Here is a 26684-nt window from a genome sequence, read left to right as displayed (position 1 = left end):
GGAGACAGGTGAGGACAGGTGAACAGAGTGGAGACAAGTGAGGACAGGTGAACAGAGTGGAGACAGGTGAGGACAGGTGAAGAGAGTGGAGACAGGTGAGGACAGGTGAACAGAGTGGAGACAGGTGAGGACAGGCGAACAGAGTGGAGACAGGTGAGGACAGGTGAAGAGAGTGGAGACAGGTGAGGACAGGTGAACAGAGTGGAGACAGGTGAGGACAGGCGAACAGAGTGGAGACAGGTGAGGACAGGTGAAGAGAGTGGTGACAGGTGAGGACAGGTCCACACAGTGGAGACAGGTGAGGACAGGTCCACACAGTGGAGACAGGTGAGGACAGGTGAACAGAGTGGAGACATGTGAGGACAGGTGAACAGAGTGGAAACGGGTGAGGACAGGCAAACAGGTAGAGACAGGTGAAGACAGGTGAAGAGAGTAGAGACAGGTGAGGACAGGCAAACAGGTGAAGACAGGTGAAGAGAGTAGAGACAGGTGAAGAGAGTGGAGACAGGTGAGGACTGGTGAACAGGTAGAGACAGGTGAGGACAGGTGAAGAGAGTGGAGACAGGTGAGGACAGGTAAAGAGAGTGGAGACAGGTGAGGACAGGTGAACAGAGTGGAGACAGGTGAGGACAGGTGAAGAGAGTGGTGACAGGTGAGGACAGGTCCACACAGTGGAGACAGGTGAGGACAGGTCCACACAGTGGAGACAGGTGAGGACAGGTGAAGAGAGTGGAGACAGGTGAGGACAGGTGAACAGAGTGGAAACGGGTGAGGACAGGCAAACAGGTAGAGACAGGTGAAGACAGGTGAAAAGAGTGGAGACAGGTGAGGACAGGTGAACAGAGTGGAGACACGTGAGGACAGGTGAAGAGAGTGGAGACAGATGAGGACTGGTGAACAGGTAGAGACAGGTGAGGACAGGTGAAGAGAGTGGAGACAGGTGAGGACAGGTGAACAGAGTGGAGACAGGTGAGGACAGGTGAAGAGAGTGGAGACGGGTGAGGACAGGTGAAGAGAGTGGAGACAGGTGAGGACAGGCGAACAGAGTGGAGACGGGTGAGGACAGGTGAACAGAGTGGAGACAGGTGAGGACAGGTGAACAGAGTGGAGATAGGTGAGGACAGGTGAACAGAGTGGAAACAGGTGAGGACACGTCCACACAGTGGAGACGGGTGAGGACAGGCGAACAGAGTGGAGACGGGTGAGGACAGGTAAACAGGTAGAGACAGGTAAAGACAGGTGAAGAGAGTAGAGACAGGTGAGGACAGGTGAAGAGAGTAGAGACAGGTGAGGACAGGTCCACACAGTGGAGACAGGTGAAGACAGGTGAAGAGAGTAGAGACAGTTGAGGACAGGTGAACAGAGTGGAGACAGGTGAGGACAGGTGAACAGAGTGGAGACAGGTGAGGACAGGTGAAGAGAGTAGAGACAGGTGAGGACAGGTCCACACAGTGGAGACAGGTGAGGACAGGTGAACAGAGTGGAGACAGGTGAGGACAGGTGAACAGAGTGGAGACAGGTGAGGACAGGTGAAGAGAGTGGTGACAGGTGAGGACAGGTCCACACAGTGGAGACAGGTGAGGACAGGTCCACACAGTGGAGACAGGTGAGGACAGGTCCACACAGTGGAGACAGGTGAGGACAGGCGAAGAGAGTGGAGACAGGTGAGGACAGGTGAAGAGAGTGGAGACAGGTGAGGACAGGTAAAGAGAGTGGAGACAGGTGAGGACAGATGAACAGAGTGGAGACAGGTGAGGACAGGTGAAGAGAGTGGTGACAGGTGAGGACAGGTCCACACAGTGGAGACAGGTGAGGACAGGTCCACACAGTGGAGACAGGTGAGGACAGGTGAAGAGAGTGGAGACAGGTGAGGACAGGTGAACAGAGTGGAAACGGGTGAGGACAGGCAAACAGGTAGAGACAGGTGAAGACAGGTGAAGAGAGTAGAGACAGGTGAGGACAGGCAAACAGGTGAAGACAGGTGAAGAGAGTAGACAGGTGAAGAGAGTGGAGACAGGTGAGGACTGGTGAACAGGTAGAGACAGGTGAGGACAGGTGAAGAGAGTGGAGACAGGTGAGGACAGGTAAAGAGAGTGGAGACAGGTGAGGACAGGTGAACAGAGTGGAGACAGGTGAGGACAGGTGAAGAGAGTGGTGACAGGTGAGGACAGGTCCACACAGTGGAGACAGGTGAGGACAGGTCCACACAGTGGAGACAGGTGAGGACAGGTGAAGAGAGTGGAGACAGGTGAGGACAAGTGAACAGAGTGGAAACGGGTGAGGACAGGCAAACAGGTAGAGACAGGTGAAGACAGGTGAAGAGAGTGGAGACAGGTGAGGACAGGTGAACAGAGTGGAGACAGGTGAGGACAGGTGAAGAGAGTGGAGACAGGTGAGGACAGGTGAACAGAGTGGAGACAGGTGAGGACAGGTGAAGAGAGTGGAGACAGGTGAGGACAGGTGAACAGAGTGGAGACAGGTGAGGACAGTTGAAGAGAGTGGAGACGGGTGAGGACAGGTGAAGAGAGTGGAGACAGGTGAGGACAGGCGAACAGAGTGGAGACGGGTGAGGACAGGTGAAGAGAGTGGAGACAGGTGAGGACAGGCGAACAGAGTGGAGACGGGTGAGGACAGGTGAACAGAGTGGAGACAGGTGAGGACAGGTGAACAGAGTGGAGATAGGTGAGGACAGGTGAACAGAGTGGAAACAGGTGAGGACAGGTCCACACAGTGGAGACGGGTGAGGACAGGTGAACAGAGTGGAGACGGGTGAGGACAGGTAAACAGGTAGAGACAGGTAAAGACAGGTGAAGAGAGTAGAGACAGGTGAGGACAGGTGAAGAGAGTAGAGACAGGTGAGGACAGGTCCACACAGTGGAGACAGGTGAAGACAGGTGAAGAGAGTAGAGACAGTTGAGGACAGGTGAACAGAGTGGAGACAGGTGAGGACAGGTGAACAGAGTGGAGACAGGTGAGGACAGGTGAAGAGAGTAGAGACAGGTGAGGACAGGTCCACACAGTGGAGACAGGTGAGGACAGGTGAACAGAGTGGAGACGGGTGAGGACAGGTCCACACAGTGGAGACAGGTGAGGACAGGTGAACAGAGTGGAGACAGGTGAGGACAGGTGAACAGAGTGGAGACAGGTGAGGACAGGTGAAGAGAGTGGTGACAGGTGAGGACAGGTCCACACAGTGGAGACAGGTGAGGACAGGTCCACACAGTGGAGACAGGTGAGGACAGGTGAAGAGAGTGGAGACAGGTGAGGACAGGTGAAGAGAGTGGAAACGGTGAGGACAGGTGAAGAGAGTGGAGACAGGTGAGGACAGGTAAAGAGAGTGGAGACAGGTGAGGACAGGTGAACAGAGTGGAGACAGGTGAGGACAGGTGAAGAGAGTGGTGACAGGTGAGGACAGGTGAAGAGAGTGGAGACAGGTGAGGACAGGTCCACACAGTGGAGACAGGTGAGGACAGGTGAAGAGAGTGGAGACAGGTGAGGACAGGTGAACAGAGTGGAAACGGGTGAGGACAGGCAAACAGGTAGAGACAGGTGAAGACAGGTGAAGAGAGTGGAGACAGGTGAGGACAGGTGAACAGAGTGGAGACAGGTGAGGACAGGTGAAGAGAGTGGAGACAGGTGAGGACAGGTGAAGAGAGTGGAGACAGGTGAGGACAGGTGAACAGAGTGGAGACAGGTGACGACAGGTGAACAGAGTGGAGACAGGTGAGGACTGGTGAACAGGTAGAGACGGGTGAGGACAGGTGAACAGAGTGGAGACGGGGGAGGACAGGTGAAGAGAGTGGAGACAGGTGACGACAGGTGAAGAGAGTGGAGACAGGTGAGGACAGGTCCACACAGTGGAGACAGGTGAGGACAGGTCCACACAGTGGAGACAGGTGAGGACAGGTGAAGAGAGTGGTGACAGGTGAGGACAGGTGAACAGAGTGGAGACGGGTGAGGACAGGTCCATGCAGGCAGCAGTGTGCAGGGATCGACACACAGGTAAACACACGCAGGACGTCAATACAGATGTGTCAGGTGCATCCTAATAGCCCCCATGGGACCACTGCACGGGACAGGGACCCTGTGACACCACATCAATCAGGACGGCCTGGACACGGGCAAATCACGGTAGGATGCACCCGCACGCAGGGGGCGACCTCAGCGGCAGACGGCGGGCGAACCTCCGACCTCCTCATGGGTCAGGGATCTCGGCCAGCGAGGCAGCTGGGAGACTTCCAGAAAACTGGTGTTGTCGGTAACAGTTAAGGACAGAACTTTCCAGGGGCCCTTGGACGGCTCGGCTGGAGGCCATACCTGCCTGTGGTGGTGTCGGCCCTGCCCTCCGCCGTGGAGCTCTTCTCCTGCCCGGGGGCCAGCGTCACGGTAGAGGTCGTGTCTGCTTTTGCGATGGTCACCTCTTTGGCCTTGGAGGTCTCCTCCCCACAGTGGGGACAGTAGCTGGCATTGTTGACACGAGAGGCACAGTCTTTGTGGAAACGGTGAGAGATGCTGCTCTCAGGCTGACATTCCATAAAATTACCCTAAAAGCGGGAAGGTGAGAAATCCTTTTTTCCGGTATTTTGTGTGTGTGTGTTTTAGGGCCATACCCATGGCATATGAAGTTCCCAGGCTAGGAGGTGAATGGCAGCTGCAGCCACCAGCCTATCCGACAGCCACGGCAATGCAGGGTCTGCGCTGCGACTGCGACCTGCACCACGGCTCACGTCAACACGGGAGCCTTATCCCACTGAGCAAAGCCAGGGATCAAACCCAGGTCCTCGTGGTTCCTAGCCGGGTTCCTTACTGCTGAGCCATGACAAGAACTCCAGAAACCATCCTTTGGTTGGGCTAACACACGGATGAGCAAGCAGGGCCGGGAGGGAGCGTCACACGGGGACAGGAGGCCAAGCCCGGGGGCTCCCGGCCCTTGGCCGTGGAGGGGAGGCGCCCAGCCCAGGCGCCTGCGCACACGTCCTTTCGGAAGGAGAGGACGCCCCCCACCCCGCGGAGGCCAAGGCCTCACCCTCAGGCTGCTCCGACCAGGGCCACAGGCAGCGTGTGAGACCAGAGCCAAGGAAGGGCCCACGGAGGACAGACCAGAGCCGGACGGTCAGCACCGAGCCCTTCGGGTGACCCCTGGCACCGAGACAGAAAGGAAACCTCGAGAGGGGAGGGCCGCCACGCCCAGCTCTTCCCGGGAGCCAGGTCCCGGCAGAGGAGCGGCTCCCATTGTTCCAGCAGCAGCAGGACGGGATGATCAGGACGGGGCAGGGGCGGCACAGGGAGGAAGCCCTGGGGGGGGCTCCTGGCCCGGGCACGCGAAGGGCCCGCGGGAGCAGCGGCTTCAAGGCGGCAGCAGTTACCCTGGCGGACGAGGCCACGGGCGAAGGAGACCCTGGGGACGTGGACAGGAGGGGCCGCTGTGTTCAGACACACGGGCGGCAGAGGGGAGCTGAGGCCTCGGGTTCACAGGCTGGAGGCAGGCGGCGCGTGGGGGCATACGCAGGGCAGGCCCAGGTCAGCAGCTGCAGGACCATGCCTGCCCGAGGCCTCATGCAGCTGCCAGGCTGGCCCGGCACTTACCGCTGTGCAGAAGTAGCCGCAGCCAGGGCAACACTGGTGCTTCACCATCCGGCCCCGGTGGTCTTCACACAGCACCAGGAGCGGGGCCTTGCTGGACGGGCGCATCAGCTCGTGCTTGACCACGCTGTTTGTGCACCTGCCCAGCTGCAACCAGACAAGAGCAGGTAAGCCGGAGCGGTCGGCTCCCAGCAGCCATGCCCAGCGGCGGGGGGGAGGGGGGGGGGGGCAAGGAAGGAATCAAAGGCGGGGAGGCGGGCCACAGGTGGCCACAGGGCCACATCAGGAGAACGTCCTGGGCGGGCTGCGCGGTCTAGACATTGAAGGGACCCAGGACACAAGGTGGGCGACCCAGCCGGGCTGGGCGGAAGGACAAAAGGGCCAGCGATGCTCGGGGCGGCCAGTGCAAAACGGACCTGGGACCCGTCCCGGCAGCCCTGCTGTCTCCCAGGCACCTCCTGACATGGGCGACGCCCCCACCACCACTGTCACCCCCACGTCCAGAGTCACCACTTCTCCCGGATAGAGCACACACTCCAGAGAACGCCACAGAGCCCGGGGGTGCGCGGCCTGGAGGAGACGCTGCGCTGACACCCCGTGGCAGCCCAGAGGCTGGATCAGGAGGCGGTGAGGCAAGGGGCGCGCGGGGAACAGAAGTTCTCAGGATCAGAAAGAAGGTGGAAGAAACGCGAGCTGCCTCAGAAGTGCTGGAAGACGGCCTTTGCACAAGCAAAGCGCGACGTCCAGCCTCGGGGAGAGGGAGCAGGAGAGACGCGGAGGGGAAGGACACGAGGAAGGGCAGAGCTGAGGCCGCCCTGCCAGGGACCCACGAGAAGGGACAGGAGAGGAAGCCGCGTGTGACCTGCGGCCCCGGACCTCTGGCCCCGGACCTCCGGCTCCCCAGGAGCCACGACGGCCACGCACCCCGTGGGAGGGAGGCCCGCGCGGCTGAAGGCCCTGCGGCCCTAGGGCTGCGGTCGGTGCCGCACACAGAGAGAACAGGCGGCAGCGCCGGGCAAGACGAGAGGCTGCACAGGGAAGGGACGGGGGCCAGCTCGGCTGTGACCCTTCCTGGGCTGCTGGGGACACTGTGCGAGGAGGGCGGGGCGGGGAGCTCCCCACAGCAAGAAACCTCGGACGGCCCATCCAAGGGGAGGCCGCAGGGCAGAGGGCGGGCTCAGGGGGCTGGCGAGGAGCTTGCGCCGCAGCCAGGCGGGGTCGCCACCAGCAGGGGTGCCCAGAAGTCCTGCCCTGAAGGACGAAGCAACCTCACACTGGGAGCCAAGGAAGAAAGCCGGATGGAAGCGCCAGCAGAGAGACGACAGGGCCCAGAGGACGCGGACGGGGTCGAGGACAAGACGGAGAAGGGAACGCGCCGGGCGCCAGACGGACGGGGAGCCAGAGCAGAGCCCCGAAGCCAGGCCGCGCCGCAGGACGGACGCCAGGAGCAGAGACGGGCCCCAAGGGACCAGCAGACGCACCCCCAGAGGAGACAGAGGACGCAGCACGGCCGCCCACCAGCACCATGAAATGCCTTCCAGACGAAGGCGAAGAGAAGTCATTAGCAGGCGTGTGCTGGGCAGGCCCCGGGCACGGGGAGGGTGGCGGAAGGGAAACTAAGACGACTGTACGTGTGTAAAGACGGCTGCTTACAAAACAGCGGATGCAGCACTGAAGCCAATGACAGAGGCGGGAGGGGGTTTGGACCCACGTCTCTGTAAGCGTCTCTTCCTTCCACGCCAAGTGCTAGAGCACTGGGGAAGGCAGGCTCCACAACCCTGAGCAACGGCTGGAACGTTACAAAAAGACCTAAGTAATGAAGCCAGCGGTGGAAGAAACCGGAACCATGAAAATCCCCACCTGAGAGGCAGAAACCGAAGGCACAGTTAGAGCCGGTGGGGAACTCTTGGCACTACTGAGATCACAGACTGAAACCCACTGGGCTGAGGACCAGCTAAACGGGGACCATCCAAACACCTGAAAGACAGAGCCGGCAGGCCCCACGGGCTCCCGGGAGAGTCCCCCCACCAAGAAGACGCGTCCCCGGAGAGCGGGCCGAGCTGGGAGGCGGAGGCGGGGGGGAGACGCCAGGACTACGCTAGAGCGTGGGCGCCCCACCCCCAGCAAGAGAGACGCAGATGCGCAGAAATCAGGGCCCCCAGTGTGCTGGGCCCACGATCGTGTGCGTCTGTCAGGGCTCAGACACCCCCCCCCGAAAGGCGACCTGCAGTAAAGCTGAATGGCAAAGAGACAGAGGGACAAAGGAACTGGTTCTGGGGGCAGCTACCAGCTGAAGATGAGGCAGCCTGAGCATCAGCAGGTGAAAAATACTTCTGGGAAAACGGCAACAGCTTGAGAACTTGCTGGGAGTTTCCTGGTGGCGCTAAGGATCCAGTGTCGTCACTGCTGTGCCTCAGGCTGCAGCTGTGGCACGGGTTTGATCTCTGGCCCCCGGACTTCCACACGCCACAGGTGTGGCCAAAAATGAAAATGAGTGAGTGAATAAATAAAACAGCGTCTTTGCATGTTTCAAAAATAACACAGGGGAGTGATTGAGAATAACATGGAATGAAAGGTAGTAATAAATTTTCATGGCAGCCTGATCTGAATGAACTCCATCAAAACAATTTTTTAAGGAATTCCCTGGAATACCATAAAAAACTGAGAGAGCAGCGACACAGCAAAACCAAAAACCCTCAGCCAACAGTGACGACAAAACCAACGGCCCAAGAGGCCAATGGGGGGAGTAGGTCTGTCAGCCCGAGACCCTGGAGACACGGAGGGAGGACCAGGAGGAGGGCGCCCGAGGCGGAGTCTCATGGATCCCAGCACAGAGGGCACCCGGACACCCAGAGGTCCTCCCTGGGTCTGCAGAGAGCAGGTACCCGGGAAAGGCCCCGCCTGGACCCGGGGCCAGCGTGGCCAGCCACCAGGACTCTCAAACCCAGCCTGCCAGGATGCCCTTCCAGTCGAGGGCACAAAGACACCAGGGCAAAGGGGGCTTGAAAGAGGACAGGACCTGACAAGAGAAATGAAGCAAAGAGAAGTTGAGACTGGAGCTTCCTAAAAAATCTCTGGTTTCAGTGACCTCTCACTACGGAGTCCCAAAAGGCTTTTGTCCAAGGGGGGGGTACATCTGTTCACATTCACCATGTTAGAAGTTAAGAGTTTTTTGTGGGTTTTTCTTTTGTTTTTTGCCTTTTTAGGGCTGCACCTGCAACACATGGACGTTCCCAGGCAAGGGGTCGAAGCTACAGCTGCCGGCCTACGGCACAGCCACAGCAATGTGGGGTCCCAGCCATGTCTGCGACCTACACCACAGCTCACAGCAACACTGGATCCCTGACCCACTGAGTGAGGCCAGGGATCGAACCCGCGTCTTCACGGATACCAGTCGGGTTCGTTTCCGTTGCGCCTTAACGGGACCTCCAAGAGGTAATTTTTAAAATATTAATGTATTTAAAAATAGCAATAAACCTATCATATGAGGCGCGTATTTTAATGAAAAAAAAATTACTTTTTAAATGTTCAATGGAAATGTCCTGGTTTTAACTGTTTACAAAACGTTAACGTCTAGTTTAGTAAGACAGCGGGTCTCATGCCTGCTCTGCATTCAGAGCAGACTCCTGTGGGCATTCTTCTTGGACACTAAGCAAAGCTCTACAATGGGAGTTTCTTAAAAGATCTGCTGCAATAACATAAACCCTCAATCCACTGTCCGCCAGCTGTAGGGACCTAACTCTAGACGGCAAGGTGTCCTGCACTTTGAATGATTTTTGTGACTCCACGGACATCGCTCATTCCCTGAGTTGCACAGATCGTGTAAATGCACAAAACATCGCGGCACGTGACTCGAGCAGCTTCACTCGAAGGTTAGTCCCGACCTTGCGCGGCAGCCCCAGGGCCCGGCAGGAAGAGGGTCCTGCAGGCCAGGGGGCAGAGGGCTGCCGTCTGAGCCTCTAACGGTCAGAGAGAGGGCGACCTCATCAACCCCACTTAACTACACGCCTTCATAATGGGTCCGAAGAGAAACCAACGGTCAACCCCAGAAGATGACACAGGGCGTGACTCATCCCCTGAAAGACCGGAAATGAAGAGAAAGGCTGGCGCTTGGGCCGTCCTTGTCTGAGACCTTCTGCCGAGCCAGGAAACGGCAGCGGAAACCGCCTGGCTCCTCAGCAGACGGTCACTCAGAAACCTCCGATGAGCGACGTGCAGGAGCGCCTGCCTCGTCGCGGGGCCGCCTCTGCATGAGGCGCAGAGGGAGGCGCCGACTCGGACCCAGGGCCACAGAGGCCGGCCGGCCACCGATGGACGGAAAGACAAGAAGGCAGATGAGCAGGGCGTCTGGAGACACGTGTACAGACAACGAAGTGGTTTGAAAACACAGGCTCGAGGCGAGGACATGGGCCAGGATGGCGGCTCCTTTCTTGGCCTTGGTGCGGGGTTCCAAGTGCCTGCCCCAACGCACCTGTTAGGCCAGATGTGTCTTGTGCTGTTTTCTGGGTCTAATCTTCCTCTTACCACCAAGTTTGGAGGCCTAATACCCTGAAGCCGGAGGAGATGAGCTTAGGAAGGGGCTGGAAGGCGCCAGGCAGCCCCTCTCACCTGAGAGCGCGGGGGAGGGGCTCACCCACCCCACCCAGAGGAAGCCCGTTTTGGGGGACACGCGGCCACAGCCCCCCCAGTCGCAAAGACCCCAGAGACAAAGTGTGGGAGGTACAGGAGAGCTGCAAAACCGCCCCTGCGCAACTTCCGAGCACACGGGGACCAAGGGCAGGACGGCGGGGACCCGCGCCGTGAGCAGGGGGCTGAGCCCCTGGTGGCACGGCCAGCACGACGTCACAGCTCCAGTGCCTGGACAGCTCCAGCCCCACTCGCAGGGGCTCAGGGGGGCCGAGCCCAGGCCTGCAGCGGGCGGCGCCCAGAGGGCAGACGGGCCGGGCTCGCGGCTCGGAGCCCAGCCGGCCTCCGCGGGGGAAGCCAAGCCTCAGGAGAGACGGGAAATTGCTGTGGTCTGGCGACGCGAGGCAACCTTCTCTTGTGCCTCAGACGGCACCGCTGGGATGTTCAGTGGCAAATGGGGTTTGCCTAAAATGCAGCTCAGAGCCAAGAGGGCCCGGGGAGAGGGAGGGACTGGAGAGCTGGCAGCGCCGCCGCCACCACTGCTGCTGCAAGGCAGGGTCAGAGGTTACCTGCCGCTTCTTCGCGAAAAGTTCTTCTGAAGAAGGTAGAGGGGTCTGTGGAGACGCTGCCAGTGACAGAACGCGTGCCAAGGCCACCAGCACCTCAGTCAGCTCTGCCTCTCGAGCTGTCCACGTCCGCGCCCAGAGCCAGGCAGAGAAGCCCGCAGCCCCCTCGCCCTCGCCCACGATCGCACCGTCTCCCTGCAGAGCCCCCAGCTGCGCTGGCTCTGTCGCCAGGGGCGTGACTGTGCGCGTGGGCGGCGGGGCCCCGGCGCTAAGAGGGCAAACCGCTTACTTGGTGATCCACGCTCTCTGTGGCCATGCACTGGTTGTTGGCCAGAGTGGTGATCTCTCGGCTTTTCGGGGTTTCCATCCGGCAGCTGCAAAGGGGCACCTCCTGGAGGCCGTCCGTCTCCCCCACGTCGGGACCGTTGGCCAGCCCTGCAGTCACACAGAAGGCGGGCGTGTCACCGCACAGCGTGGACCCGGCCCTGCGGCCCAGCCTGGGGGAGGGCCCACCGTGCGCCCCCGGGGAAGGAGAAGGCTCAGGGGCCAGGCCGCTGGCACCAGCTGCTCTCAGGTCCTCTGCTTCCCACACGGAAGAAACACCTGTCTTCCTCACTTGGCTTCAGAAGTACAGCCACAAAGCAAACACCTGGTTCAACTGGGAAGGGCCCGGAGGCAGCTCGTTTATTTCACATCTAGAACATCCTCTCCCACAACAGCACGAAGAGCCCGTTTACTAGGCCGGAAGGGGGAGACGTGGGCAAACCGAGGAGAAAACCAGGACGAGGCGAACTCCTCCGCGGGCTCAGCACAGCACCCTCCTCGCCTGGCCTGCGGGGAGGACGAGGCGCAGAGCAGCTGGGAAGGAGGCGACCTGCGGCCCAAAGGCCCCCCGACCAACCAACTGCGCTCCCAGAGGCAGGCGCGCGCCGTGTCCCTGCCTGAGCAACAGCCCGGGAAGGAGGCTGGCAGGCCAGGCCCCGGCCGCCCCCTCCCCTGCGGAGGGCCCAAGGCCTCTGAGCCAGGACACGCTCCGGCCGCGCGTCAAGGGCTCCCCGAGGTCGGGGTGACCCTCCGAGTGGCCTGCTCTGAGAGCAAGCGGGGAACACGGGGCCAGACGCATGAGCACCACAGGTGTGAAGCCAGGCGCAGGTCTGCAGCGGCCGCTCAGCAGACCACTTCTGAAACTCTAGCCCTGGATACACCCAAAGCGGGGGCACCGGGGGGCGAGGAGCACCGCCGTCTCTCCAGACCAGCATGCGGCTGGGCAGGCCCAGTGGATCTGCCCTCGGGGCCACCGACCGGGAGGAGGAACTCTGGGAAGCCACCCGATGCACATGCAGGCGGCCCGGCCGCGTCTCCGCCCTCCTCCAGGCCACTCTCGCCAGCTTGGCCCGGACTTTTACCAGAAAGGGACGGAGGTAGAGGCCGCGTCGCTCACCCGCCAGCTCAGCTGAGACAGCGACTCGGGGCAGCAGGAGTGCCCCCCCCACCCCCGCACTGGCCCCACCTCCGGCCCCCTGGGTGAAGGGGGAACTCGTACTACTCCTGAGATGCGTCTAAAAGAGGTCTGGAGACGTGAGACACGAGAAAGAAAGGGGGAGGCGGAGACCGCAGAAGAACCGCGACAAGCCCGCGCTCAGCGTCTTCAGCTAAAGAACCGCCTTCCTCAGTTAAACAGGTGAATCAGATCCCTCCCGTGTTCAAACCCTGCAAGCTGGTCATGTCCTTTGAGGAACGAGCAGCTGGACCCCGACAGCAGTCAGCAAAAGCCACAGGGTGGGAGGGACCGGGCTTGTACGTTTTCTCCACGTTGCATCTAAACAGACTTTCCAAGAGCCTCAAACGGCTCTGGATGACTTTTCACGACAAAGGTCTGCGCCAGGGGAGCACCCGAGTGGAGGGAGCACAGGGTGCGCGCACGGAGCGCTGCCTGGTCCCCGTGCGCCTCGCTCAGCCACGGGCCCGGAGCTGCGCTGCTGCGACCTCAAGGCCCAGGAGCGACCTCTCGGAGCAGCACCACCCGCTGGCCGCTGCCTGGAAGCCACATTTCAACAGAACATCATCGACCCAGAGACAGCGGAAAGCCATGTTATTCGCAACGGCGTCTGACCCCGCCAGGCCGCCTGCTCCGAGGACCCTACGAGGACGCCTCTGACTTCGGGATGACGGAGCGTGGCGGGACGTCGGCTGCCCCCCCCAGGCCCGCCTCGCTCGAGCACACTGGCCTGCGTCGGCTTGGCACCTCTTGGGTCACCTGACCCAAGTGCCCCCACTTCCCGCTGGGGAGCCACGCACACGGGGGAGCAGCACCACGCTCGGCCGTCACCTTCCGTCTCCAATGGCAGCGTCCCTTTGACACGCAGATCCAGGGAGTCCAGGGACACCTCCATGTAGCCCGAGCCGTCCCCCGGCGCCATCGGCTCTGCACTTCCTGAGGGTGACGCGCAGGCTTCGGAACCTGAGGTCAAAGGCACACACGTCAAGCACGGCACCCGGGGCCTCGCCGTCGTGAGGGACGCTCAGGAAGCCACTCAGACAACGAAGGACTCCACTGCCACCAGGCCCGCTGCCTGGCTGCCGTCTCCCTGGCACCCCATCCTGCCAGCCCCCACCCCCCATAGCGGTCCCGGGAGGGGGCACTGGACCGAGCGAAGCAAAGGTGCCGACGGGTAAAAACAACGCTCTCCGCGGCGTCCGCACGAGGTAACAGCGGTGTCGCCGTCAGAGGCCCCAGCAGAAGCACCGTTCCGTGAGCACGACTCAGAAACCAAACAGGAGGACATGCAGCTCTGTGCGACCGGGTCACTCGCCGGGCGGACGGCAGAAAATGACACAACATTGTAAACCAGCCGCGACAGAGGAGGCCCCGTCGTGGCACAGCAGAAACGAAGCCGACCAGGAACCACGAGGTTGCGGGTTCGATCCCTGGCCTCGCTGAGCCGGTTAAGGATCCGGCGTTGCTGTGCGCTGTGGTGGAGGCCGGCAGCTACAGCTCCAATTAGACCCCTGGCCTGGGAACCTCCATATGGCGCAGACGTGGCCCAAAAATCAGGAAAAAAAAAACAAAAAAAAAACAACCCTGTAATAGAAAAAAATAAAAATCTTAAAAAAAAAAAAAGAATTAAAATAAAAAAGAAATAAAACAGGAAAACCTGAATTGCAGGTTTGAAAGAGCAGCTGTTGCTCAGAGCTCGAGCTCAAGACGTCGCAGACGTGCAGGGCTGTGGGGAAACCAGCCCAACCTCAGACACCCGGGCTTCAGGACCCACAGAGAGGGACGCGGGCTGCAGGCAGTCCCCGCCAGGGAGGCGCGGCACCCGGGAGGGCCACACAATCTGAGCGTGCCGACGAGAGGCGCGTGCCGACGAGAGGCCTGTCCACGCACCCGGACTGCCCAGGTGTGTGCGGTGCCTGTGAAAACGTGCACACGGGGCAACAACCCAGCCAAGCGTAGACGCCCTCAGTCCACAGCCAAGCTTCTGAGCAGCAGTCATGGGCACCACTTCAATGCTCCGAAAGGAGGGGCTGAATCCAGAGGCACGGGGTCCAGAGGTGAATTCACGCTGGCGTCGGCACCCACACCCGGACACGGAGAAGCCCCCACCAGCGACACGGACCACCAACTGCAGAATGGGAGTAGCCCTAGTGCAGCTGTAAACACTTCGCGGAGGAAATGAGACACAAACGCGCCCGGGATGGACATTTAGGCGTGGATCCAGACACTGTGCCCAAGACGGCAAAGACGGAGCCTCTGCCCCCAGTAACTCTTGGCCTTGGATCTACAACGCCTCCCAGCGGCCAACAGGAGACCCACAGCAGGCGTCCTGACCTTGGCTGACAATCCAGATCAGAGCAACAAGGAAACCTGAGCGAAGGAGAGGAGGGTCACAGGAGGCGCGCGCGTGCGGGGTGGGTCAACAGACCCCACGGGCCACCGGACGCAGCTGACGCTGGCACACACAGGCCTCCCGTGGCCCTCTGCACTTCCGGGGACAGCTCTGCCTCTCCTGCTTAGCAAACCAGCTCCTCTACCGGGGAATCTAGAGGAAGGTGGAAATAACGGAAAGGGGAACGAGGCCCTGCAGCCTTGCGGTGCTGGCACAGAGGGCGGCCCATCAACGACGCAGCCCCGGGAAACCCAGGAACAGCCACAGGGTGACTGTCAGCACAGGTTCACAGGGTGGAATGCAGAAAGAACGCCCAACGCCAGCAACGTGCTGGAACAACGGGGCATCCACATGCAAAACGGGAGCTGCCCCCCACCCCCCCAAAACAGATCAGAGACCCGCACACAAGGGCTGCAACTCTAACACTTCAGGAAGGAGACACGGGACAAAATCTCTGTGTCCTGGGTTAGCTAAGGCTAGGATTTCTGGGACCACAAAAAGCATGAAAGTGTTCAAAGACAATAATCCACTAATTAGATTTCATCAAATATCTTTAAAACTTGTACTAGGTGCATATACTTGGAAAACATGCACCTGACGAAAGATGTGCCTCGAATACTGATGGAAGTGCTGACGCACCAGAAGGCGGCTCCTCTGATTTCGAAGGGAGCAAAAGATAGAAACAAGCCACAAAAGGAGAAACGCAACTGCCAAGGGGGCCCCTCCTCACTCGCTGGGTGACTACAACGGGCAGCTGCAACGAGGCTCCAGCGCGCCCACCAGCAGCGGGGAAACGGGAGGCCGAGCACAGCAGTGCTGGTGAGAGCACAGGGGCTGCCAGCGCAGCCAGGACAAGCGCTTCGGAGACCAGCCTGGCAGCTCCCTGAAAGTCAGACATGGAGCAGACTCAGCCCTTCCGCTGCTAAGTATCTCTCCAAGTGAACGAGAGCGTCTGCCCAGCAAAGGCTTGTACACAAGCAGTAGCCGCCGTTTTACGTGCAAAAGCCCAGAACTGGCAGAAGCACGAGCGTCCAGCAGGGGAGGCCAGACCTGGGAACGCTTCCCACCACCTGCAAACGCAGCGTCTCCGAGAGGGACCCACAGGGCGGCCTGAGGGAGGAAGCGCCCATGGAGGCCATGCAGGCAGAGGTGCCTGGGCGGCGGGTGGGCCGGCCAGGGGCAGAGGGAGGGTCTGCACGGGGCGGCGGCAGGACCTGGCACACAGTGAGTGTGGTGGAGGCCTCCTGTCGCACGGGTGGTGAGACTCACCCAGGGCCACCTGGGTGACGCAGGCATCGCCCTCTGCCCAGCAGAGCTGCGGGGGCCGACCCCGCCCACCACGTCTGAGGGTCGCCCCCTTCCTGCCCGCCCTCTGGCCAAACCACCTCCAGACCAAGGAGTCGGACCAAAGGGCTGAGAGCCACCGCGTGGGCCCCATGCACACAGGACACTGAGGGCAGGACTCGACTGCTGGGCGCACAGGGAACCGTGGCCGCGAGGACGACCGCAGCATCGCGGGAGGTCTGCTGGGCGGAGACCACCCACCCTAGGGGACCCGACAGCTCTGACGGTCATTTCCGATGGTCTTTCCTTTTTAATCATTTTTTTTTGTCTTTTTGTCTTTTGTTGTTGTTGTTGTTGTTTCTATTTCTTGGGCCGCTCCCGCGGCATATGGAGGTTCCCAGGCTAGGGGTCGAATCAGAGCTGCAGCCACCGGCCTACGCCAAAGCCACAGCAACGCAGGATCCGAGCCGCGTCTACAACCTACACCACAGCTCACGGCAACACCGGATCGTTAACCCACTGAGCAAGGGCAGGGACCGAACCCGCAACCTCATGGTTCCTAGTCGGATTCGTTAACCACTGCGCCACGATGGGAACTCCTCCGATGGTCTTTCCTTTTTAAACGGTGGTGTCTCCATTCAAACGAAACCCTAGGCGGAGCCCCAGCCAGAGCCTTGGGCGCGTCCCCTCCGCCCCCCCCCCCCCCCCCCCCCCCCGGTGTGCAGCGTGGGCGCCTGCGTTTACCTAGCGTGGAGGAGGGCTTCTTCTTACTTCTCCGCCTCCTCTTCCTCGCCGGCTTGATCCAGGGGCTGTCAGGCTTCCCTTTCCTCTTGAGAAACTTCTTCTTGATGCTGGATTCAGAGCTCTGAGAACCAAGGGCAGGAACAGAAAGAGCAAAGCAGGGACCCTGAGTGAAAGTCCCAGAAGCTGTTTTCCTGCTGTATCTTGATCCTTCAACCAGAAGATTAATTACACGTCCAGACATTTTTCTAGGTCTTACAGACGCTGATGCTTTTCCCTAAACATCACTCTAAGCTCAGTCACTTTAACAGGAAAAAAAAAAAAAAAAAGGCCAGGAAAATTAAAATGAATCTTACTTGAGTTTGGGACAAAAAAGAAGGGATGAAAAACTTCTACCCAGGAACTAAACAAATGAGCTCAGTAAGAGAATCCACTATTTATTTATTTATTTACTTATTTACTTATTTATTTTTGCTTTTTAAGGGCCACACCCGCAGCACATGGAAGTTCGCAGGCTAGGGGTTGAATCAGAGTTGCAGCTGCCGGCCTACACTGCAGCCACAGCAACGCCAGATCCGAGACGCGTCTGTGGCCTACACCACAGCTCACAGCAACACCGGATCATTAACCCACTGAGCGAGGCGAGGGATCGAACCCACAACCTCGTGGTTCCTAGTCAGATTCGTCTCTGCTGCACCATGACGGGAACTCCAGAATCCACTTTAATCACAGGCACCCGTGGAGTTCCCGGCGCAGCTCAGTGGTTAACGAATCTGACTAGGAACCATGAGGTTGCGGGTTCGACCCCTGGCCTCGCTCAGTGGGTTAAGGATCCAGCGTTGCCCTGAGCTGTGGTGTAGGTTGCAGACGCGGCTCGGATCCTGCGTTGCTGTGGCTCTGGCGTAGGCCGGTGGCTACAGCTCCGATTCGACCCCTAGCCTGGGAACCTCCATATACTGTGGAAGCAGCCCAAGAAATGGCAAAAAGACAATAAGAAACAAACAAACAAACAAAAAAACAGGCACCCAATCGTTAAAGCCTCAACCTGCTTCAGAATCTACATCCAAATCAGCAATGACACCGAGAACAAGGAAGGAGATTGGAAGTAATTTATGACACTTCAGGATTTCTTTTAGTATCTGCTTCTAAAATCCAGAATGGGAAGGGTAACTAACGGCCACAAGTTACGAACAGACAGAGTTCGAACCACTAGCCCTTCTAACTAGTCTGATGCAAGGGCCTCACAGGTCCCGCTTACTGTGGATGGAAAGAAAATTAAAAAGAATGTGTTCAAGAGAGAAACTGACACACCAGGGGCAGCCCACTGGCCTTCCTGCTGACAGCCCTGAGCCTGGGCCCTCGGCTGGGCACCTCGCCTGCCTGCAGGGAGGGGTCCAGGTGACGTCACCCGGCATCCCCTCCAGATGCCAGGCGCCCCGTGCTGTGCTCCCGCTCCTTGCTCCCGGGACCCCGTTATAGCAAAACCCTGCTCTCCGCCCCTCCCACCCACTGTCCCAAAGAAATGAGTGTATCACCAGACCCAAGAGCCCCCTCCACGCCCTCTCCTCATCCCCGTGAGGGTGGACAGACAGCACTAACCCCGGGCAGGGACCCCCACCCTCCTACAGCGCCGCTCTCCAACCCCACCCCTACGAGGTCACCACGAGGCTGCCCACCCCCAACAGGGGATGGCCCTTGCCTTCAGGGGCCAGCCAGCCCCACTCCTTCCCGGTGCCCCCTGGCTGCCGCCCCTGTCGGCCCGCCCCAGCCACGCTCCCCTGCGCAGGGCACCCCCGCCATGGGCTCACCAGGTCGGACTCGTCTCCATCCTCCTCCTCCCCGGTGCCGGCCGACTCCTGCTCCTCTTCTGACTCCCCGTCCACCTGGCGGCGCGGGGGAGCCGGAAACAAAACAGAGACAGGTGAGACCCTCCGTGGCAAGTGGCTGGACCCGAGAGGCTGGCCACTCCCCACCCCAGGAGCCCCGGCCCAGACAGGGTGCCCGGGCTGGGTGTCCACGCAGCCCTGCGCTCCCGCCAGTAAGTGGCCCCGGCCTGCACGCGGTCATCCGCCGGGTGCCAAAGGCCATCTCGAGTGACGCGCCCTCCGTGTGAGAGAACTCAATTAAAAAGCAGCACCAAAGCGGGAGTTCCCGTCGTGGCTCAGTGGCGATGAGCCCCACTGCTCCCCACGAGGACGCAGGTTCAATCCCTGGCCTCACTCAGTGGGTTAAGGAGTCACAGATGAGGCTCAGATCCCAAGCTGCCAAGAGCTGTGGTGTAGGTTGCAAACAAAGCTCGGATCTGGCATTGCTGTGACTGTGGGGTAGGCTGACAGCTGCCGCGCCAATCTGACCCCTAGCCTGGGAACCTCCATATGCAGCGGCTGAGGCCCTAAAGAGCCCCCCCCCCAAAAAAAAAACCGGAAAAGCACCAAAGCACGCAGGGTAGAAAGGTTTTCGAGACCACGAAGTCATGCAAGATGCAAACCCCCCACCCGCCCCGAGCCCTCACACTCCTGCAGCTCGCGCCCTTGGGGCCGACGCTGGGCCCGCGCGGGCCTGCTACTCAAATAAATGCTTCTGTGACAGCTACTCTTGCCTAGTTCGAAGTACGGTGTGGGACTCTTTCCTCACGCAACGACCTGCACAGGTTACACGAGAACCTAAGTGCCCCCAGCCCTTGGGCCTGGCTTGAGGGGCGACTCGGTGTCCCCCCATTTGCTGTATCCATGAGCACACCTGCACTTCACAGGAAGGTCACGCTCCAGACAAGCCCAGGTCAGGGGCCCAACTCGGCTCCCAGCCGTCAGGCTGCTCTCTGGGAGGCCGTGTGGTCCCAGGGTCCTTGGCCCCCCCGCACGGAGGAGCTGAGCCCCTCCACACCTCCCGCGGTGGCCCCTGGGGCCACATCTTCGGCCCACACTGTCAGTGGGTCCCGGCTTTGTTACCAACTGCACAAACTCCACACACAGGACAGGAATCGCTGGGCCGTGAAATATGGCACATGCGTATTTTCCCATCAAGTTCCGCAGGCTTTGCCTCTGGCGTTTCTTTTCACAGGAAGCTTGAGGTTTTAGCTGAACAAGCCACACCTCTCCCCCTCTCCCTTCGTGGCTTCTAGGTCTGTGTCTGACCCTAGAAGGCCTTCAGCTGACATGGAAAAATGGCTTTCGACACCGTCTCCCACAGTTCACTGTTTTGTGTTGAATCTCCACACCTTTGAAGCACAGCCTCACCGACGTACAACTAAGCTACCCTCCAACGCGTGCTGTTCAAGTACAGGACGCAGAGGGGGGCCCAGGGCGCTCAGGGCGGTCAGCCGGCGGCCCCCCCCCCCGGCTCCGGAAGGGGTTCACGCTCCCGAGACGTTCCACGGCCTCTGCCCACAAACCGAAAACCCAACTCGCATAAAACCGGTGCCGTCAGGGACAGACAGGTGTGCTCTGGGCTCGTGCACAAATGTGTCACTTTCATCACGGCCCCGCATTCGTACTTCCAACCCCCCCCCCCCGCCCCCCGCCGGCGCCGGAACTGCTGAATTCACGGACAGCGTGGAGAAAGGAAGCCCCGACAACGGACCTTCTCACTCAGACAAACACTGGGTCATCCCCGACCTCTCGCAGCCAGGTCCTAGAGCTAACAGACGTTTCTGCTCCATCTGCTGCCAAGTGCTCTGGGGCATTAAGGAAGCAGGCCCATTCGCAGGTGTGGTCATCGTGGCTTTGTTGTCCAAGGTGCTCTCTTTAAAGACCCACAACGAAACACCTGCTGAAGGAACACCGGCCCCCTCGGGTGGAGAAGCCCCAGCGGGTGCCGGGCGGCTGTTGGCTGCACAAGGTACCCACCGACATTGCCCATGAGGGCATCACCAAGCCCCTCAGGCGCTTACTGCTCTCACGTCGCCGCTTCTCACTGAGCTCAGCTCACAGCTACAGCAGCTGCTCAGCTGTTTTTCCTGGATTTGTAGATGGAAACTCTTCTCGGGGAACTAACTCCTCTCCCACGTCCTTTTTTTTTTTTTTTTTTTGTCTTTTGTCTTTTTAGGGCTGCACCCTTGGCATATGGAGGTTCCCAGGCTAGGGGTTGAATCGGAGCTGTTGCTGCCGGCCTACACCACAGCCACAGCCACAGCCGCACGGGATCTGAGCTGCGTCTGCGACCTACACCACAGCTCAGGGCAACGCCGGATCGTTAACCCACTGAGCAAGGCCAGGGATCAAACCTGCAACCACATGACTCCTAGTCGGATTCGTCTCCACTGCGCCATGATGGGAACTCCTCCCACGTCCTCTTAAATATCACTGTTTCCTTCCGCTTTTCACCTCCAGCATCACAGCAACAGTGGTCCAGGCCTGCGCTCAGGCGAGGGGAGAAAGCATGGCTCGCCCTCCTTCGAACTGCTATTAGCACTACCTTAAAATGTTCCCTATTAAATACAGCCTCTCTGTAGGATGCTGACATCTCTAGTCAGCTTTATTTAAATGTTATCTTTAAACTTCATTGAGTTGTTTTTTATTTTAAAAATACTGAGCAATGAAACTACCAATTGAAAGAGGCAGATTAACGCCGTCTGAAGCGCCTTTAAAGCAACTGCCACGGGAGGAGGAAAGGTCACTCTCCTTGGGGACTGACTGCAGACACGCAGCTTCGAGGAACGCGCTGTAGATGACAGGCCAAGGGGCCTGAGGAGGGATGGCAGCAGCCAGCCGGCGTCTGAGCCCAGCAGGAGCCAGGACGGCAGGCCTGTAAGGAGGCCACGTGGGGCGGCCCACAGACCCCAGGCAGCAGGCCCGGCCAGGGCCTCGGCTGGGACCAGAGAGCTGGCTGCCACCCACCTGCCCCGTCCACCGAGTGGGGACACAAGGAGGCCAACGGCAAAGAGGAGGGAGCCGCCAGAGAGGGCAGCGCGCTGCCAGCGTGCACACAGGAGCTCCCTTCCGACAAAAAGCCTCTTAAAGGACAAGGCAGCGCAGAGAGACCCTGGACGCTCAGAGGGTACTTCGCAAACGGCAAATAAACATACGAAAAGGGAGCCAGCCTTCTCGGAAATCGGGGCACGCAAATCGGGAGGTAAAAGCACCCAGAGTCCCAGGATCACAAGGCAGCAGAGCTGCTGGGCCCTGCCGCTCACACGGGACGCGCGGCACCCACACGGGACACCTCCCACCCGGGCCCGCGTGCTCGCCCCAAGGGCGGAGGGCCTGCTCCCACCCGACGCTCCAGCCTCAGGACTCCTCTCCTCTCCCAGAAACGACCAAGGACGGCAGAGGCGCTCAGTGACGTGGGCGGCCCATGAACGTGCCCTGCTCTAGAAACTGGACCGAACCCCAGCTAGACTCCCCAGTGCGAGTGAAAAGGCAAGTTACTCCCCAATCCTGGGGCGGGGGGGGGAGGGGGCCTCAGACCCCTGCCCGGCTTCGCACCTGCCAGACCCCCCACCCGGCTTCGCACCTGCTCAGTGCGGCGAAGATGGCCGCCAGCATAAACCAATCCCACAAACATAAGACCAAGTGAAAACAAGCCACACTCAGAATAGGGACAAAGAACAAGAGCAGGGGAGCCGCCACCTCAAGCCCCTTCCCTGATCCCCGTGGCTGCGCCTGTCCCCACGTCCACAGGCCTGCAGCTGGGCCTTCTCCAGCCTCCCCACCCGCCGCGCCGCCCCTGCGGGGAGCCCCCTCTCCCCCCTCTCCCCCCACCCCATCACTGTGACTTCACGCTCAGTCGTGGCGAACACTGAGTGAGACTTTTATGCAAGTTTGGCCTCGGGGGCGTTCCCATTGTGGCTCACCCGTAATGAACCCAACTAGGACCCACGAGCACACAGGTTTGATCCCTGGCCTTGCCATGAGCTGTGGTGGAGGCCGGCAGCTGCAGCTCCGACTTGACCCCTAGCCTGGGAACTGCCATATGCTGTGCGTGCAGCCCTGAAGAAAAGAAAAAAAAAAAGAGTTGGGCCCCAGAGCCCCTCCCATCGTTCTCCAGTCTGGCGAAGAGCTCACACAGTCAGCCCATTGCTGGCCACCGTTATCACTGTCCCTGCCGTCTTATTTGGTTTCCCACATTTGCATCTGGATTCCACTTTTGTTTCCTGATTCTTTCGGCCTGACATCCATTTTCATTTTTTCTCTGTATCAATATCTAGACTTACTCAGTGTTAGTGTCTAGATTCAATCAAAACAGAGAATCCAGCGATAGACTCACATTCAAAAGCCACATGGTTGACGGTAAAGGCGGCATTTTAAATCATCAGGGAAAGGAATGTCAGTTACCGACAGACAGAATTGACTCCGACGCGGCTAAGCACCTTGCGGGACTTGGTACTTTCGTCGCTGCAGCCCGGGTTCAAGCCCTGCTCTGGGAACTGAGAACCCACATTAATCCGCGGCATGTCACAGCAAAAAAAAAAAGCTTTACTGAGGTGTAATTTATACACCGTAACATTCACCCACTTTGAATCCATCTACCACATTTCATCACGGTTCTACAGGCGTCAAAGGTTCATATACAAAGAATGAAACCAATAACCCGCCAGATGGTGGCTTCCCTCAATTTCTTCAAAACCCCCGAGGAGAAGGTCTGCGTAGCAAAAGGGACACAGACCCAGCAGTGGACAGGAAGAGCCTGGGGTCGCCAGTTCTGACTCGCAGGCAAACGCACCTGTTCACACACAGCCGCCTGGGCTGCCCTGTGAAGACGCCTGGGGTGCCCGGGGTAACAGGCACTGGTGGGAGCCAACGTGTGAGAAGCTGCTCGGCCGCACGTGCAACTTCAGCCAAACGCCACGTGGGGACAGCGCAGCCCTAGGGGCGAGGGAACACCGTCCCCCGCAGTCACCATAAGCGGGAGGCTGGACTCGGGGGCTGCCTCCCACGGCAGAGAGCACCCTCCTGCAGGCGCCTTCACCGAAAGTGACCCGTGCAAGATGTCACAGCAGCCACAGGGGGCTGGAGGACAGCACACGGGGCCTGGCACCCAGGTCCCCCGGAGTCAGGTCCCCACTGCAGGAGGCGGGGAGCACAGCTCTCTTAAAATCACCTGTGAACCCCCGCTGCAGAGTCAGGATGCCGTTGGCCTTCACACCTCCCTACACGGGAGGGACGCAAGATAACACGTGATGTTTTGAAATAGATCACTTGAAGACTCCCCTCGGCGGCTGCGGGGCGGAGCGAGCGGCTGCCCGCGGGCTCCTGCGCGAGGCGGGCTTGCTGGCCTGGCACCGCCCCATCGTGCACCGAGGCCCGAGAGGGGTTGGCGCCACGGTTCCCACTAGCCCGCAGGCACTCGGGGCACACCCTCGAGCGGCCCGCCGCGCCCACTCGCCACTGCTGCCGCCTCGGCTCCACTTCCAGACCAGCTCCTGCGGAAGCACCAAGGTCCCGATGACCTGTGACCTGTGACCGGGCACAACCACCGGCAGGCTCCATCCCGAGCGGCCACCACCAACTGCCAGGCTTCCTTCCAAGGCGCTGGGCTCATCAGAGCCCCTCCCCGTCCCCTCCCGAGACTGAAGAGGACGCAGCCAGGGGCCGCAGTTGGGTCCCTGGATGTCCCAAGAGCACACCACCAAAAAGGAAGTTGAGCGACCCCCGCTCCACCATCCGAGCCACACAAAAGCCTTCCTAACACCACACAGCCCTGTGCACCGACCGACCGGAAAATAAGCTCCAAGAAACCAGCAGGGAAAAACTCCTTTAAATCTCTAGTGTTAGCATTTTCCCCCCCAGGCATTTTTGAACAATACCCCTAAGAACCAGGGGCAGCAATTAAAATTCCCCCCCAAACCTGCTAAAAAGGAAGAACCGCTGTAACTGGCTAAACTTGAATTTGAAATTTAAGCAACACTAAGAAAAGACACTCCCCAAACTCCAGAAGCTGAAAGAAAACGCTTTCACGTCAAAGGCTGCACCCACCCAGCACAGAGCGGATGCAAAGGACAAAAAGCTGAACAACAAAATGACGTATTCCAACAAGCCACTATTTCAACAAGCTAACCCGGCCGTGCCCGCCCTAGGCTTCAGGGTAACTCACCAGACAGAACGCCCACCTTGAGGACGGTCGGGCGCCTTCTCCAACAAGTCCGACGACACGGAACGGTGAAGGCCGCGTCTGCCCGGGTCCCAGCCACCACATCTGACCCGCCCCGTCCCAACCAGAGAGCAGGAGAGCAGGTCCGAATGGCAGCTCCTGCTCTGCTCGGGGCTGTGCCTGAGCCAGGAACCCTGCAGACAATGCCTGGCTCCCAGGGGCCACCCGCAGTGCCCCCAGAGCAGGTCCCGGGCGGACAAGGGCGGAGTCAGTGGCGAGGACATGCCTGGCCCGCTGGGACGCGCCAGTGCCCGTGACCACCGGCCCGGCCAGCAGCTCCAGACGCCTGCTCCGCCGTGGGGCCACACCTGGGCTGAGCGCCTGGGCCGGCCGGGCCCCCAGGGAGCTGGCGACTAGCAGCTGCCTGCTGACGCTGTGGTGCCTGTCACTGCAGGGCCCAAGGCTTTCACACCCATGTGCTGCGCAGGATGACACGCTTCTCTGACGAGCGCAAGCCAACCCGCAAGAGAAGCGTGGCCTGTCCCCGCCCTTCTCTCTCTGCTCGCAGCCCCGCTCTCGTCAGCTCCGCCTGCCGCCTTCTGGAGACCTAACACCAGGCCTCCCGAGAAGCTGCAGAGTCCCCGCCGAGGGACGACCAAAGCGGAGGCGGAACGTGCCCAACAACTCGGACTGTCAGGAACGAGAGGACGGTGGCGACGCTGCTCCAGTCCCTTTAGCAAAGGTCAGCGCAGCGACGCTAGAGAGGTCATCCAGCACTGCAGCCACCGCGAGAGGGGAAGGGACGAGGGAAATGGGACAGACGGCACCCCTGCTCCGGGTCACGGATTTCCGACCGCTGACCAAGGGACATTCGCGGCCTCGTTCTGGCAGCAAACTACTTCGGCGTCAAAGCTTTGCTCGGTGACACACGCAGGGCTGTCGCCAACGTGATCAAGAGGAAGACGCCTCTGGAGACAGACCTTCCATGTCCAAGTGACGCTACTGAAGACGGGGAGGCCCGGTCCACAGAGAACCAGCTGGGGGGGAAGCGGGGCCTGGCGCGGCCGCAGCGCTCTGCGCTCGAAGCAAACGCAGCAGCAAAGCACCTGTGCTGGCAGAATCCTGCCCCCGCTGCAGCTGCAGTTTCAGTGTGGCTCACAACCCTGAGGCTCATCCCGAAACGTGGTCTCGCGTGAGCCTAGGCCAGAATCTCTCTCTGCTCTGAAAAACACGGAACTGTGGGTTCTCTAGAGAAAGTAGCAGTTCAGGAGCTCTTGTTTGGGGCTCAGTGGTAAGGAACCCGACCAATGTCCATGAGGACACCAGTTCGATCCCTGGCCTCGCTCAGTGGGTTGAGGATCCAGTATTATCACAAGCTGCGGTGTTGTTTGGATCCCACATTGCTATGACTGTGGTGTAGGCCAGCAGCTACAGCTCCAATCTGACCCTCAGCCTGGAAACGTCCATATGCTGCAGATGTGGCCCTAAAAAGCAAAATTTAAAAAAAAAAAAAGAAAGAAAGAAAGTGGCATTTTGGACTTCCCCTCTTTTTTAAAGCAAAGCAATTTTTGCCTGGTTTGTTGTCCAGTCGGCTTTAGTAACTTTTTTTTTTCCCCCTGTCTTTTCAGGGCCACACCTGCTGCATATGGAGTTCCCAGGCTCGGGGTCAAATCAGACCTACAGCTGCTGGTCTACACCACAGTCTCAGGAACACCAGATCCGAGCCACGTCTGCAACCTGCACCACGGCTCACGGCAACACCAGATCCTTAACCCACTGAGCAAGGCCAGGGATCGAACCCATGTCCTCACGGATACTGGTCAGGTTATTACCACTAGACCATGACAGGACCTCCAGCTCAGCGACTTTTAAACGGTGGCACTATAAATAAAACACCTTGCAAAATTCTTCTGACACAGGGAAACGACACTTCGTCTTTATTCGTGAGCTGGCAACGGCTACTTGG

The 26684-nt window shown here is 59.6% G+C and overlaps 1 protein-coding gene across 4 annotated transcripts in view; it reads right to left on the bottom strand.

The window, feature by feature from the left end:
* Nucleotides 1-26684, bottom strand: part of EHMT1 (euchromatic histone lysine methyltransferase 1) — a 146272-nt gene that overhangs the window by 41931 nt on the left and 77657 nt on the right. For 3 of the 4 annotated variants that reach the window (XM_047769111.1, XM_047769112.1, XM_047769113.1), the window contains exons 7-12: nt 18499-18573; nt 16694-16814; nt 13105-13236; nt 11065-11210; nt 5587-5730; nt 4318-4544 (exon numbers count right to left, since the gene is read on the bottom strand). In XM_047769111.1, the coding sequence (XP_047625067.1) occupies nt 4318-4544; nt 5587-5730; nt 11065-11210; nt 13105-13236; nt 16694-16814; nt 18499-18573 (845 nt within the window). The remainder of the gene's footprint in view (nt 1-4317; nt 4545-5586; nt 5731-11064; nt 11211-13104; nt 13237-16693; nt 16815-18498; nt 18574-26684) is intronic. The other variant, XM_047769114.1, reaches the window with a different exon arrangement.

The sequence above is a fragment of the Phacochoerus africanus genome, chromosome 2 (genome assembly GCF_016906955.1).
Source record: "Phacochoerus africanus isolate WHEZ1 chromosome 2, ROS_Pafr_v1, whole genome shotgun sequence".
Classification (NCBI taxonomy): domain Eukaryota; kingdom Metazoa; phylum Chordata; class Mammalia; order Artiodactyla; family Suidae; genus Phacochoerus; species Phacochoerus africanus.
This window is presented reverse-complemented; position numbering and strand designations above follow the sequence as displayed.